This window comes from Suncus etruscus, chromosome 7 (assembly GCF_024139225.1).
Source record: "Suncus etruscus isolate mSunEtr1 chromosome 7, mSunEtr1.pri.cur, whole genome shotgun sequence".
NCBI lineage: Eukaryota > Metazoa > Chordata > Mammalia > Eulipotyphla > Soricidae > Suncus > Suncus etruscus.
This window is the reverse complement of record NC_064854.1, coordinates 24,526,245-24,539,892: the sequence shown is the minus strand read 5'-3', so window position 1 is coordinate 24,539,892 and position 13,648 is coordinate 24,526,245. Positions and strand designations below refer to the sequence as shown.

The 13,648-nt window shown below is 36.2% G+C and overlaps 1 protein-coding gene across 1 annotated transcript in view; it reads right to left on the bottom strand.

Moving 5' to 3' along the window:
• The window catches only part of MALRD1 (MAM and LDL receptor class A domain containing 1), a 516,995-nt gene that overhangs the window by 415,703 nt on the left and 87,644 nt on the right, over positions 1–13,648 (bottom strand). The window contains exon 14 of the mRNA XM_049777533.1: positions 309–482. Within this exon, the coding sequence (XP_049633490.1) occupies positions 309–482 (174 nt within the window). The remainder of the gene's footprint in view (positions 1–308; positions 483–13,648) is intronic.

Genomic DNA, 13,648 nt, shown 5'->3' with positions numbered 1-13,648 from the left:
CCAAATCCACTATTTCTCACTCCATCCCATAATACCATTCTCACTTAAATATATGTATGCACATACTTTTATATTCAATTACTCCTCTCTGCCCTCTCTGCCATTCTACTCAATTCTTATCTCTACTATTCTACATATAGGTATTAAGCAATTCTTCAACATAACCTCTCTACTCATCCTGGAATGTGAGCAGGTTGGCTTTCTAACATCTGATAGGGGGAAAGGCTCTATGTTTTACATCACCCTCTGAATAGGTTAGCATGAAATCAACATCCTGAGCTGGGTGTATTCATTACTTATGCACTTACTTGAAAAGGCTGAGAAGATTCTCTAGTCTTGGCAAAAAGATCAATTTTTGCGAGTCTCCACTGACACTGAGAAATTCCAATCAGAGTACCTTGCTTTTGCCAATTATCATCCAGGGATATTCTTGTAAAAACCGAGAGGTGTGAATGCAGAGACAAATGGTACCAGAACCGCATCTGTTAATAAAACAAAATAAATAAAATAAATACATTCTTGAATGATATCAGTGTGTCATGAACCTATCTCCAATAGCTTTTCTATAATTGTAAAATATACTAACCGGGGTCGGAGCAGTGGCACTAGAGGTAAGGTTTCTGCCTTGCAAGCCTTAGCCTAGGCAGACTACGGTTCGATCCCCTGGCATCCATGTGATCCTCCCAAGCCAGGAGCAATTTCTGAGCACATAACCAAAAGTAACCCCTGAGGGTCAATGGATGTAACCCCCCCGAAAAGAACAACTAGCACACACACACACACACACACACACACACACACACACCATACTAACCACTTTGGTGTAAAATATCTTCTCAGATCTCCTCTCCAAATCTACATAGAAAGAGAAATGAGAAGGCTTCTACCCATCTTTTCATTCTCTACCTAAGAAAAGGCCTGAGGCAAATGAACTCACCAATATTTTTAACACAAGTAATTGCTATGTCTAAAAAAATCAGACTACAAATCTAGCGTGCAGGTTTGAAAACATACATAAATTCAGATTCACTTCTTCTGGCATAGTCTCACTTCCCTTTCATGAAAGTTTCCCAGAACTCATCTTTCTGGTTTCTCATCAATTTGAGGGGCACACATTCTGACTCAAAGTTACAAGATCAGATTTTTTCTACGCACCTTCTTTGACATCTCAAATGCCAAGCAAAAAGATAAACAAACCTGTTTCCCTAAAAATATTGTTTTTTCAGTTTAAAATAAAAGCAGTGAGTACTTTTTTCAATGTGTCCTAGGATAATATCAATGAAGATGGAAGCTCACAGAATAGCTGATATATATAATGGATAAGTGAGACTTATCAACTTAATATTTCACTCTAAGGTAGGAAATTACCATTTGAAATTAAAGAACAGTGATTATTATTCCTCTCCCCCCTCCCCATCAATGATTACATATCTGAAACTTGGACAGGTTGGCTATGTAATCAAGAAAATATTTGGAGGAAAAGTGGTTTTAGATGCCAACATTTATTAAAACAGATCAGCACACTGTGAAAGAGAAAATTTTAATACTATCAATGGTTGAATGATTCACTCCATGAAATAGGTCCTTAAAATTTCCATTAAAAACAAGTTCAAACAGATTTTTTTTCCTCCTATTCATTATGGCATCGAAAGTCTTAATGCTGCATACTTCAGAATAAAACACAATGAGATGAGGCCCCTGAGAAATTAAATTTTTTACGGAGAGTCAAGTTCATTGCACTTTTGTTTCTCTACACTTTAAACTTCATTTCCCTTTGTCCCTGTGCTTTAACTTGGGTACCTGGGTACAGATGTGATTACATATAGGGGCTTTCTTTTTATTTTACATGTTGGCACCAATTTTAGTGGAGAATAAAGGTGACAATGTGTCTTTTAATATCTTCTAGAAACTGGCTCAGTTTAAAAGAGTGGGTGTCATTTTCTGTTTCTTGGTGGATTACCACTATATTACCACTGAATTATTCTTCTAAGCTGTTCATTCCCTTTTAAATTTTGCTATCATGCTCACTAAAATTCAGATCTTGACAAATAAGTAGCAAATGTAAAGTCCAATGTAAGTATGTAATGAAAGCTATGAAAAGGGAGACTTTATGTTACATACTACAATTAAATTTTAGATCCCTGCTGCTGTAGGTTTCAGCATGTTCTAAGCTTGTAAAACAATGCAAAAATAGAACTTAGCCTGGTTGTGCAAGAGATGTGAATGCCCTGCTAGAATTTCAAGCTGTCATAATGTAACTCAAGATATCACTAGTGAAAAGTTATTTTAATAGTATATTAAGAATAAATAACAATGGAACCTCTTTTCAATAGTATCAGAGTTTGGGACTTTATTATAAATTCACTACTTAACAGAAATAAATTTCTATTTAAATTTTGAAATTTCAAATTGAATTTCTTCAATTTTGTTATTCAACTTAAGGAAAGTTCTTTAATTTATTATACACCAAGAACCCAGCCATAGTCTTTACAAATTTAACAGTCTATGGCTGAAATCACTGAAATATATACTAATGCAGCTATGATTTCACAGAGATACTCAGAAAGCCTTCTGCCTTTCAATGTGCTATTTGCCAGTTAAAACATCAAGTTTTGAACTAAAAATCACACCATTATTATTTCTACAACCTATTACTGACATTGTCTTTCAAAGATATGCACAGTTATTCAAAAAGAGAAGGAAGAAATAATAATTAATAAATTAATTAATAAATTAATTATTTATTAATAAAATGTCTATAAACTTTTGTGGGGAGACTTAATGTGTGCCAAAGTGTGTACAAAGCATTAGATGTGTAGAGATGAAGAAATAGTGCCTTGCACATGGTTAAGTCTAATTCTATCCTTGGTACCACAATATGGTCCCCTGAGCACTATCAGAAGAAATCCCTAAGTAGAGACCAAAAATAGCCTCTTTCATTACCAGATGAGATGTGACCAATAGGGTGGTCCCTTTGCAAATACAACATTAGATATTTTTAGAGTGCCTCATAGTCATATGTAAGGGAGAGTAAAATGACAAGGAACAATAAAGTATACCCTATACATTACAAAATAAATAGTTACTACTTATACTTAACTATATATAATATATATACTTACAATTAAGTAATAAATTAATTAAAAATTACGTTTCTCAGTTACACTTATATTTTAAGTGAATAATAGTTATATGAGTTAAGAGCCTATTCTAGCAGTCATATTAAAGGGAAATTCCCATCATCATAAGTCTCATTAAACAGAGCTTCAAATCATGTAAATTAAAATTATATCTGTTATTTAAAATTTATTTGATATTTAACTTTTTTTGATCGAGAGGGGGCACATGAGGTGTTGATTGGTGGACTATACAGAGTTGGAGGTCCCTGAAAGCAAAGAAAATGCTCCTGTCCTTTGAATCATTTCCCCAATTTGCCTTTTTGTTTTATGGTAGTGGTATTTAGAGATTACTCATGACTCTGTGCTCAGGGATTATTCCTGTGAACATACAGGTGACCATAAGTGCATTGTCCCTTCAACTATTTTTTTTAAGAAAATTACTTCTTGATTCATGACTGTTATATTAAAAAGCAGGTAAATGAAATGCTATTATTATGGGCTGTGTTTTATTTCTACTCAATTTCCACAAAGATGTGTCCAATATGCAATGTAAGTTGACAAGACTTCAAATCACTGTTTTCCAGAGAATCTCATGTGCTTAAATGTAGAAATCTATATTTGATTATTAGAAAACTCCCTGCTTTAGACTGGAGCAATAGCACAGTGGTAGGGCACTTTTCTTGCATGTGGCTGACCTTAGATAGACCCGGGTTTAATTCCTGGCATCCCTTATGATTCCCCCAAGCCTTCCAGGAGCAATTTCTGAGTGCAGTCAGGAATAAACCCTGAGCACAGTTGTGTGTGGCCCAAAAACCAAAATTGAAAAAAAAATAGAAAAGAAAACTCATTGATTTACTTTTCCTCCTCACACACTTTTTGGGTTGTAAAAACCCACCCATCTAGGGTTCCTTAACATAAGTACCTTTAAATTACTTCAGTTCTGTCCCTCAGGTGATTTACTTTTATTCAATTAACTCTGGCTAATAAAAGTGACGTAGAGGGGCCAGAGAGATAGCATGGAGGTAAGGCATTTGCCTTTCATGCAGAAGGTCATCGGTTCGAATCCCAGCATCCCATATGGTCCCCTGTGCCTGCCAGCAGCAATTTCTGAGCATGGAGCCAGGAATAACCCTTGAGCACTGCCAGGTGTGACCCAAAAACCACACACACACACAAAAAAATGATGGTAGAGCAGCTCAATTTAGCTCAGCTTATTCAGTTCCATCTAAGAAGCTACTCAACCCCCTTGGCCCCTATGCACCTTCTCCACGACTCTGTCTATTTCTTGTGCAACATCCACGCAGTCGGTCCATCTATCCAGGAATTCAATGAACATTGAACATAGCAAGTACTGAAGACTTCAGGCTGTAGGCAGCAGCCTCTGGGAAGCCAGGTCTTCACAGTTAAAGAGTTTTCAACAAAGTAATTTATTTACTTGCAAATCAGTGAGATAAAATAATGAAGATAATTAATTTTTCTTTTAATTATATTGTCAAATTTTATATCAATAAATATGTTTATACTTCTCAGTTTTAGTTTCAGGTAGTAGAAATATTTACTTATTTATTTGTTTTGAGGGCCAAATGCGGCAGTTCTCAGGACTTCTTTCTGGCTCTGTGTCTAGAGATCACTCCTTGTGGGGTTCAGGAGACCATCAAACTCAAGCCTGCCACTGCCAAGATATGCATGTATCCTCACCCAAAACACTAACATTCCTTCCCTCACATATTTATTTTAATGATAAACATCTAAAACATGTTGTAATTAATTGTTTGTTTAATAAATTTGACATTTAATAGGGAATGAGTTCAACTTTGGTGAAATTGCTGGTTCGTGACTCCTCTCTGTTTCTCTCTTCTCTCTGTCTCATACATGCATCCCTAATAACCACTATATTGACTGTTATTACATTAAAATCATGCATTTTTTTTCTATTCTAAGTGGGTTGTTGATGCTGCATTCATGCTTTTGCAGCACGCCACACTGAAATGCCCTGTGTCCCTTGTTCCACTATTCTGCTAGGGTGAGCTTGTGATTCGGCTGTCCCTGGTGTATTCCCAGCACAGAGCAAAAAAGGCAGTATGTGTGTTCTGGATCAAAGAGAACATGTGCATTGGTGTCACTATGAACACTCAAGAGAGAAATCTTTAAAGAACTCTATTTTTTCTTTTGATTTCTTTGACTTCAAACACATGATGACTCATGTTTCTCTGTGCATTCACTGCTGAAATTCTAAGATTTCCATATGTAGCCAAATAAACTTGATTTTGGGAACTAACTCATCTTTTGTTTTATTTTCTCTGATCCCTCCATCCACATTTTATAAATGTTATCCAAATGAGCTCTTTACTAACATGTTATTAATTTTTAAATAGAAGCATTTAAATAAAGTCAAAATACTTTGTACATTTATAAAAATGAACAAGCACAAAGTTTTAAAAAAGAGAAGCTTTATATAATCGATATCTTATTTAATTGTGAAATCCTAACAGGGGAATATGTTATCTTTGTCCAGTAACTCAAATATAAGAAATCAAAAAATATAAATCTATGTAAATACCCTTTGTGTTTGATATTTCCAGGTTAACTGCAAGCAATAGTAATATTTCACATAATGTAGTAAAGAGAAGATGCTAAGATCAATCAGCCTTGATCCCGGAGCCTAGAGAGGAGGACAGAGAGGAAAAGAAATCAAGGCAAGAAGAAAGAAAATGAAAAAGAAAAGTACTGGGGAAACAGGGGTCAGGGTTTCTATTATAATGGTGATATAGAAGAGTGGTACAAGCTATAAATCCAAAGCACAGGCTCTATAGAACTGAAAATGTCAGATCTAAGCTGCAACCACCAAGCTTTGTATGTTCCTGTCAAATTGGCATGCAGGAGTAGGGGGATAACAGTGAAATATGGGAGCACTGATAATTGGAGTTGACTTTGGTGTTGAAATATTGTATGCCTAAAACTCAACTATCAATAACTAAGCCACAGATTTTTAATCCAAAAAACGTTTTTATGAAACAGTAATTTTTTTTTCAGCACTAACCAGAAATAATTCCTTCTGGCCCACATGTGTTCTTTATACCCTCTCTCATAACCATTTTAAGAAAAATTATAAGGATACAGAAGGGACGGAGATGCCTTAAAAGTATTTTAATCAAAACCACATCTTGAAACCTGCAGGAACCATGGAGCATGTTTGCTGTGCGTCGGCTATCCATACGTAAATATTATTTTGGAAAAATAATCCTGAACATGTTTTTTTTAATGGACTATAAAAGTTCCTCTTCAGCAGCCAAAGAGACAACACAGGGGCTAACGTGCTTGCTTTTCATGAAATTGGTCCAGGTTCAATCCCCAGCACCATATATGGGAGCTGAGAAGTACCAGAAGAGACATGAACAAGAAGTAACCCCTGAGCACTGCTGGATATCGTCATATACCATAATCTCAAAAAGTGAGTCTCAGGCTCCTTAAAAATTTTCTTTCAAAAAATATCTTATGACATTAGCTTAGCATAATTATGTAGAGAGAAAGAATATCATGCAGAGATAAACAATATTAATGTTTTGCTACGCCTGCCCAGTGGTTCCTGACTTTGAGAAACTGTGAGTGCTGCTTGTGTGTGTTTGTCTACTCTCCTGTCTCCTGAACCTCTTGGGAGTGGGCTGAAAAGGGCCCAAAAAATTAGCTCTCCCAGAGGCTCATTCATGAGCTGGAACGCCAAAGAACTGCTTCCAAATGTGAAAACTGGCTATAAGCAGTACATCACAGAAGGTAGGTCCCCTGTTTGTGACGTCAGGCTGGGAAAATTCTACACCTGCCCAGTGGTACCCGACTGTGAGAAACTGTGAGTGCTGCCTGTGTGTGTTTGTCTCCTATCCTGTCTCCTGAACCTCTTGGGAGTCAGCCAAAAAGGGCCCAGAAAATTCGCTCTCCCAGAGGCTCCAGAAGTGTACAGCCACTCCACTTTGCTACACAGCCCTGCACTCTTTCTAAGGAAAAAAACGCCACTGAAACAAGAAGAAAAAAATGACACTACTAACTGTGCTGGATCACTGAAGCCCAGCATTTCTCCCCGGACTGTCTTCTCTGCTGCGTGCTCATGCCTAAGATTTGATTCTGTGTGATGCATCATCAATGGAGGCAAGTCTTACCTTCCTTGGAGGCAATTCAACGCACCCAGAAAGAGTGGAGCCAGAGGAGCTTGTCCATATACATCATTTAGCCAATGAATACCAACACAACACGTAGAAAAACCCACAATACAAGTGTGATAATGGGGAAACAATGCAGGCCAGCATCAGACATAGAAAATGAAGATGACAATTTTGATGACCAGAAAACGACCAACCAACTAATCAATCTCTCAAATAAGGAGTTTAGACAAGAAATATGGAAAATGCTCAAAGAACTCAAAGAAACCATGGATCAAGTTGAACAGAACACTAATAAGAACCAAGAAAATATGAAGACAGAAATCACAAAAATCCAAACTAAAATAACAGGTCAAATAACAGGCCTGAAAAACCCAGTAGCCGAATTGAATGGCAAAATAGATGAGATCTCCAAGAGAGTAACAGAAGCTGAGAATAGACTTGGTGCTGTGGAAGATGAGATAAATAACAACTCCACACAGTGGGAGAGATTGGAAAAAAACCTTAAAGCAAATGAACAGACAATTGAAAAATTAGTCAAAGAATGTGAACAGATGAAAACAGAACTCTATGATAAGCTCAACATAAACAACTTAAGAATCATTGGAGTCCCAGAGACCCAGGAAAAAATTTTCCAGGAAAAATCAACTGTCAAGTACATCATTAAAGAGAAACTCCCAGAGGTAAAGAATATATGCGATCAAATCCTGCATGCCCGAAGAGTACCAACCAAAAGAGACCCCAGAAAAAATACACCAAGACACATTCTAGTCACAATGACAAATCCCACAGATAGAGACAGAATTCTGAAAGCAGCAAGATCAAAAACAGAAATTACATTCAAGGGAACATCCTTGAGATTTACAGAAGACCTGTCACCAGAAACATTCAAGGCCAGAAAGCAGTGGTGGGACATAGTGATGAAACTCAATGAAATAAATGCTTCACATAGAATACTGTACCCAGCAAAACTCACTTTCAGGTTTCACGAAAGCATACATGGTTTCACAGACAAAAAACAGCTCAGAAACTTTACAGACTCAAAACCATTCTTAAGAGAAAAACTGAAAGACCTACTTTAAGACAAGACTGATCAAAAGACACACCAAATTTCGATATAAAGATGGCATTAAATTCCAGAACAATTCTTTCTTTCAATGTCAATGGACAAAATGCACCAGTTAAGAGACACAGAGTGGCTAAACAGATCAAAAAACTCAATCCAACTTTCTGCTGCCTAAAAGAAACACACATGAATAGTGAGAACAAACATAGACTCAAAATAAAAGACTGGAGGAAAATTATCCAAACAAACAACACCCATAAAAAAGCTGGAGTGGCCATGTTAATATCAGATGATGCAAACTTTTACTCAGGAACATGTAAGGGACAAGGATGGCCATTTGTATTAATCAAGGGGTATGTACAGCAGGAAGAAATCACTCTCCTAAACATATATGTACCGAATGAGGGGCCAGCAAAATATTTAATACAATTGTTGAAAATTCTGAAAAATAATATCAATAACATCACAAAAATTGTTGGGGAGCTCAACACGGTTTTTTCAACACTGGACAGGTCAACCAGATTGAAACACAAAAAGAATATACTAGACCTGAAAAGAGAAATGGAAGAAAGAGGCCTAGTAGATATACAGACACTCCATTCCCAGAACATAGATACACATTTTTCTCCAATGTACATCGGACATTCTCCAGAATAGACTACATGCTGGCACATAAAACATACTTCCATAATATCAAGAGGATAGAAAATTTGCAGGCTACCTTCGCTGACCACAAGCTCTGAAATTATATGTGAATTCCAAAGGGACACAGAAGAAAAACTTTAACACCTGGAAGTTAAACAACCTCATACTAAATAACAAGTGGGTCTGAGATTAAATCAAAGAGGAAATCAAAACTTTCCTGGAAACAAATGATAATAAAGACACAAACTATCAAAACTTATGGGACACAACAAAAGCAGTACTGAGAGGAAAATGTATAGCTTTGCAAGCACACATCAGGAAGGAAGAAGGGGCCTACCTGAATAGCTTTTTAATGTAGCTCATAGAATTAGAAAGTGCTCAACTAAAGGACCCAAAAATAGGGAAACAGAAGGAAATAACAAAGCTGAGAGCAGAAATCAATGAAGTGGAAACCCAAATAACAATCCGAAAGATCAACAAAAGCAGAAGTTGGCACTTTGAAAAAATAAACAAGATTGATAGACCACTGGCAAACCTAACAAAGAAAGAGAGAGAGAGAGAAACTTGATAACTCGTATTAGGAATGAAAAAGGAGACATCACTACTGATATGGCAGAGATTCAAAGGGTAATCAGAAACTACTTTGAGAAACTCTATGCCACTAAAAATGAGAATTTGGAAGAAATGGATAAATTCTTGGACTCATAATCTTCCACGGTTGAATGAAGAGGATGTAGCATATCTAAACACCCCCATCACTATTGATGAAATTAAAACAGTAATCAAATGTCTGCCAAAAAACAAAAGCCCAGGCCCAGATGGATTCACTAATGAATTCTTTCAAACTTTCCAAGAGGAACTACTACCAATCCTGGCAAGACTCTTTCATGAAATCGAAAAAACAGGAACACTTCCAAATAGCTTTTATGAAGCCAACATCATCACCCTGATACCTAAACCAGACAGAGATGCTACCAAAAAAGAAAATTACAGACAAATATCACTGATAAATACAGATGCAAAGATCCTCAACAAAATCCTGGCAAATAGGATTTAATGCCTCATTAAGAAGATCATCCACTGGGATCAAATAGGTTTTATCCCAGGAATGCAAGGATGGTTTAACATCCATAAATCTATCAACAACAAGAAAAATAAAAATCGCATGATCATATCAATAAATAGATTCAGAAAAAGCATTTGATAAGGTCCAATACCCATTCTTGATCAAAACTCTCAGCAAGATGAGAGGGAATGAAAGAAAACTTTCTCAATATTTAAGACCATCTACCACAAGCCAATGGCAAATATTGTCCTCAAAGAAGAAAAATTAAAAGCCTTCATTCTAAATTCTGGCATAAGACAAGGCTGTTCTCTCTCAGCAGTCCTATTCAACATAGCACTGGAAGTACTTGCTATAGCGATTAGCCAAGAATAAGATATCAAGGGAATACAGATAGGAAAGGAAGAAGTCAAGTTCTGTTTGCAGATGACATGATACTCTACTTAGAAAACCCTAAAGACTCTACCAAAAAATCTTCTAGAAACAAAGGACTCATATAGCAAGATGGCAGGCTACAAAATTAACACACAAAAATCAGTGGCCTTTCTATACACCAATAATAGTAGGGAAGAAATGGACATTAAGAAAACAACCCCATTCACATTAGTGTCACACGAACTCAAATATCTTGGAGTCAGGTTAAATAAAGATGTGAAGGACCTATACAAAGAAAAATATAAATCTTTGCTCCAAAAAATAAGAGAGGACACACAGAAATGGAAACACATACCCTGCTCGTGGATTGGCAGGATTAACATCATTAAAATGGCAATACTCCCCAAAGCATTGTATAGATTTAATGCGATCCCTCTAAAGATACCCATGACTTTCTTCAAAGAAGTGGATCAGGCACTTTTGAAATTCATTTGGAACAATAAACACCCTCGAATAGCCAAAGAAATTATTGGGAAAAAGAATATGGGAGGCATTACTTTCCCCAACTTTAAACTGTATTACAAAGCAATAGTTATCAAAACAGCATGGTATTGGAATAAAGACAGACCCTCAGATCAATGGAATAGACTTGAGTACTCAGAGAATTCTCCCCAGACATACAATCATCTAATCTTTGATAAAGGAGCAAGAAATTATAAATGGATCAAAGAAAGCCTCTTCAACAAGTGGTGTTGGCACAACTGGCTAGCCACTTGCAAAAAAGCAAACTTAGACTCCCAGCTAACATCATGTTTGAAGGTACAATCCACATGGATTAAAGACCTTGATATCAGACCTGAAATCATAAGGTATATAGAACAACACGTAGGTATAACACTCCATGACATTGAGTCTAAAGGCATATTCAAGGAGGAAACTGCACTCTCCAAGCAAGTGAAAGCAGAGATTAACAGATGGGAATATATTAAGCTGAGAAGCTTCTGCACCTCGAAGGAAATATTTCCCAGGATACAAGAACCACCCTTTGACTATTCACCCAATACCCATCAGATAAAGGGCTAATATCCAAAATATACAGGGCACTGACAGAATTCTACAAGAAAAAAAAACCATCAAATCCCAACAAAAATATGGGGGGAAAAATGGGCACACACTTTGATAAAGAAGAAATACAAATGGCCAAAAGGCAAATGAAAAAATGCTCCACATCACTAATCATCAGGGAGATGCAAATTAAAACAACTATGAGGTACCATCTCACACCACAGAGATTGGCACACATCACAAAGAATGAGAACAATCAGTGTTGGCGGGGATACGGTGAGACAGGAACTCTTATCCACTGCTGGTGGGAATGCCGACTAGTTCAACCTTCCTAGAGAGCGATATGGAGATTCCTCCAAAAACTGGAAATTGAGCTCCCATTCGACCCAGCTATTCCACTCCTAGGGATATACCCTAGTAACACAAGAATACAATACAAAAACCCCTTCCTCACACCTATTTTTATTGTAGCACTATTTGCAAAAGCCAGACTCTGGAAACCACCAAGATACCCTTCAACAGATGAATGGCTAAAGAAACGTGGTACATATACACAATGGATTATTATGCAGCCGTCAGGAGAGATGAAGTCATGAAATTTTCCTTTACATGGATGTACATGGAGTCTATCATGCTGAGTGAAATAAGTCGGGGGGGGGAAGAGAGAGAGAGAGAGAGAGAGAGAGAGAGATAGAGAGAGAGAGAGAGAGAGAGAGAGAGAGAGAGAGAGAGAGAGAGAGAGAGAGAGAGAGAGAGAGAGAGAGAGAGAGAAAATAGTCTCACTCATCTATGGGTTTTAAGAATAATAAAGTCATTTTTGCAACAATCCTCAGAGACAATGAGAGGAGGGCTGGAACTTCCAGCTCACTTCATGAAGCTCACCACAAAGAGTGGTGAGTGCAGTTATAGAAATTACTACACTGAGAACTACCATAATCATGTGAATGAATGAGGGAACTGGAAAGCCTGTCTGAAGTATAGGTGGGGGTGGTGTGGGATGGAGGGAGATTTGGGACATTGGTGGTGGGAATCATGCACTAGTAAAGAGGGGGGGTGTTCTTTACATGACTGAAACCTAATCACAATCATATTTGTAATCGAGATGTTTAAATAAAGAAAAAAATAAATTAAAAAAAAGAAAGTCTGAGAAAATAAACTTTCTTAAAATTTCCTATGTGTATTCTAGGACTAATAGTATCTTCTCTAGATCTTAATTTGTGCCTTCAAACTTGATTAGATTCAAGGCAAACATTGCTAATACAAGACTTTATATGATATTGAACATATACAGTTCACACATTGCCTTTGTCCCATTGTCTTGCCACAGATTGGTCTTTTTCTTAGGAAAATAATGTTAAAGTATACAAGTATATTTTCTGTAGCAACTATTAAAAAATTCTGGAATAATCTGACACTGTGAACTATGTTTTCATAGTAAATCAGATATTAGATTGAGTGTCTATTAATAATGATTGTCTGAATGAATTATTTAATTGGCATTGTAATATAATATTTTCTAATATAAAATTTTCATCATGTTTTTTTACATATGGAGATATCCTAGTAAAGTTGTTAGACATATTAACACATTTCATATTTATCACTTAACTTACTATTAAAATATGTAAGTTTTAGTAAGTTGTAATATACATGTAAGGGATGGATGTGAGTGATGAAAGGGCACAGGGGATGAACAAATGAAAACAAAAAAACATAATTTCCATTGTATTTCTACAATGTTATTGTATTATAAACCAATAACAAATTAATAATGTTCTATTAAAATATTAATGTTTTAATATTGTTAATATTGTTTCATAAAATGAAAACTTGAAAGTGCCCAATATGGTCTCTCTCATTTTCTTCTCAGTTTGGGGTAAAGTCCCCATTTTACACTTTGAGGATGCCATTCCACTTGATGTTCCACAAATACAACCATTAATGACAAGTTTCAATTAATAACATCACTGAGTTCTCTGACTACTTGGGAGAGTAAGAATCTAATTTACTCAATTATTTTTAGCTTTTCTGAAAGCAAAATATCATATATTCACATAAGTTTAGCAAGAAAAAAAATAAAAGCCAGGCATATATTCCATAATATTCCTTTGGGAGAGAATAAATAACTTTCTCTAAAATTAAAACTACTGCCTAAAATGGAAAT